Here is a 2,500-nt window from a genome sequence, read left to right as displayed (position 1 = left end):
TCTGGGGTACTCCGGTTTTCCTTTCTCTTCAAAAACCAGAATTTGATTTGATCTGCGTGGATTTGATGATTTCGATTCACATTGTCCCCAACTAGTGTTCCGGCGTTAGAAAATTAGAGACTTAAATAAAGTTCCTTTACACAGAATTGTGCGATTTTACTAGAATCACTCTCAGGAATGCCTTTCATCCATAGTTTACACGTACTTCAAATGCAGCACCAAGCTACCAAATTGCGAAAAGATAGGCTGATTGCGACCTGAAATGAAACAAAATCTCCCATGTTTTTCTTCGCAATAGCTTCAATTCTACACTTAATCGTGAATGCTCTGCCGCTTGTATTCTGGCTTCACAGCCTCTGTCAATGACTTGGCGTACATTTCTAGGCGCGATGTCATCTGAGAACAAAAAACATTTGTCTTTTAAAGAATCTCACCCACCCAGTTTGCATTGCGCGCTCACGCTCAACTTGCGCTCCTCATTTTCAGGGCCCCCGAAAATCCAAGTTTTATCACCTTGATATTCCCTCCTTTATTTCGACAATTGATAGGCGTTATTTAGGTCCTGTTTCCTCTGGAATTATTTTTATAGTTTCTGAACTATCTTTGTGATTCGCATTCGTGGAAGAAAATTCTTTCCAAGGGCACTGTGTAGTTGGTTTTCTGTCGCGGTTCGTAGAAACGTCGGCCAATATGGCGGACAGCCGTCCTGCTAGGGGCCGTCCAAGAAGGCCAGAAGGCATCAAACGCTTAAAACTTAGGGAATCCACATACAATCTGTGGATTGAACGGAAGGAGGCCCTTGGGCTACACGGAATCACGAATAATGATTTTGCGGAGATCCTTCTCCACCAGCAACTTACAAGAGAGCGTGATCGATCTCCTCACGCTCATCGAGATAATACTTCAACTCAACTGCATCAAGGTAAAATATTGAATAATTTTTTAAAAAACTCTCTTTTTATTATGCCATCATAGCAGTTGTAGTACTTCGCCATTTTTTTTATACATTGCGCGTCCTTTCGTATTTTTTGGTAGAAAGAAGGCAGCTATTCCTCCAGTCGACCCCGATGGGTAAAGAAATCAGGACTGAGAATATTACAATTTCCCCTTTATCCTTTGCTGGTGCTGCAGAAAACTCAAGTTTGAGCAAGTGAGTACTTTTAATTTAGCGTAGAATCTACAATCGGTATGTTGTGTAAAAAGGATAGGTTTGGAAACCTTGTACTAATGCACTAGTCATTTGTAATTTCCCTACCCCCTAGAGGCGTAATTGTGGCGTAATCTCGCGTAATTGCCCTAGTAATTTCCCCATATGTCCCCACTATCCCCGGGGGTCGGGGGGTGGGGGAAACAAATGATTAGTGCATAATATCATACAACAGTAATGAGTTTCTTCATGGCTTCGTTCATGTTTTCTTGCATTTAGGATTGAAGTTGATGAGCTAGAGAAAGACCAACTGACTGGGCACAGGACTCTTTTGGATGAGCTTTCTAATTGGAATCCCCTGTTTTCCTCTCTAGAGGGCAATCCTCATTCAGAGGCAGAGACTATAAGTGAATTGGAGTAAGTGTCTCTATTTCACTTTGCATTTCTTGAGACAATTTTTTTTGCTGAGATAAATACTCCCACTCTTATATCAGCTCTTAGTTAAGCTGCTTAACATCTACTTTCGCCCTTGCTACCACTATAGTTTTTTTAAGATAGACTATACCAATGTCTGTATTCTGAAAAGGGGACGGGCAATCAGATATTATAGTAATGTTAGGGATGGGCAAAACTATTTTCTGAATATATTTGTGATCCTAAGACCCTCTTTGGGTTTTGGAATTTTGCAGTGTAGTGACCTTACTTTACAGCGGTTACTTGGATCAGCATTTTCACATCCTGTTACTATTACAATTTTTTTATCACAGAGAGTTCTTTTGTACTGTTCCGTGCATCAGCAATATTTTATTTTATTAGCTTCACCTATTACATGATACACAGCGAGAAAGACACAGCTTAACAAGTAAGCATTCATTATTAGGCAAAGAATCCACAACACCAATAAGCCAGTAATTATTACAGTGGTCCTAGAGTTTAAGAACAACAAAGAAGCTACATTCGATGATTAAAAACAACAACAAAGACAGAAAGACACATCACATGAAACATTACATGATGGATAGATGGTAATAATGGTGAAGTTGTCATTTCAGGTCTGGTGATCATGCCTCTGATGCTAGTGACTCCGAGACTGCAGATAGCTGGGACAATAGTGATCAGTTCAGTGAGTCTGATGATGGCAATAGGAGTGAAGAAGAAGTAACTTTTGAAAATATGGACGTCGATCAAACAAGGTAAGGAATGACATGTACTTGTTTATTTTGCAATGGCAATTTGGAAAAGAGTACTTATAAACAACTAAACCAAATTTTAGTATTTTGAAAAGATTTTTTAAGTGTTTATCAGGTTGGAATGTTGAATTTATGATGATATATTAATTTTATGTTTCTGTTA

The 2,500-nt window shown here is 39.1% G+C and overlaps 2 protein-coding genes across 3 annotated transcripts in view; one reads left to right on the top strand and one right to left on the bottom strand.

The window, feature by feature from the left end:
- Positions 1-126: 126 nt before the first annotated feature.
- The window catches only part of LOC138047525 (syntaxin-1A-like), a 20,652-nt gene continuing 18,278 nt past the window's right edge, over positions 127-2,500 (bottom strand). The window contains exon 12 of one of the 2 annotated variants that reach the window (XM_068894412.1): positions 127-396. In XM_068894412.1, the coding sequence (XP_068750513.1) occupies positions 313-396 (84 nt within the window). In that variant the 3' untranslated portion in view covers positions 127-312. Of the gene's footprint in view, positions 397-2,414 lie in introns of those variants that run through there. The other variant, XR_011131864.1, reaches the window with a different exon arrangement.
- The window catches only part of LOC138047522 (uncharacterized), a 3,490-nt gene continuing 1,665 nt past the window's right edge, over positions 676-2,500 (top strand). The window contains exons 1-4 of the mRNA XM_068894407.1: positions 676-922; positions 1,036-1,150; positions 1,427-1,564; positions 2,200-2,340. Of these exons, the coding sequence (XP_068750508.1) occupies positions 691-922; positions 1,036-1,150; positions 1,427-1,564; positions 2,200-2,340 (626 nt within the window). The 5' untranslated portion in view covers positions 676-690. The remainder of the gene's footprint in view (positions 923-1,035; positions 1,151-1,426; positions 1,565-2,199; positions 2,341-2,500) is intronic.

The sequence above is a fragment of the Montipora capricornis genome, chromosome 4 (genome assembly GCF_036669925.1).
Source record: "Montipora capricornis isolate CH-2021 chromosome 4, ASM3666992v2, whole genome shotgun sequence".
NCBI lineage: Eukaryota > Metazoa > Cnidaria > Anthozoa > Scleractinia > Acroporidae > Montipora > Montipora capricornis.
This window is presented reverse-complemented; position numbering and strand designations above follow the sequence as displayed.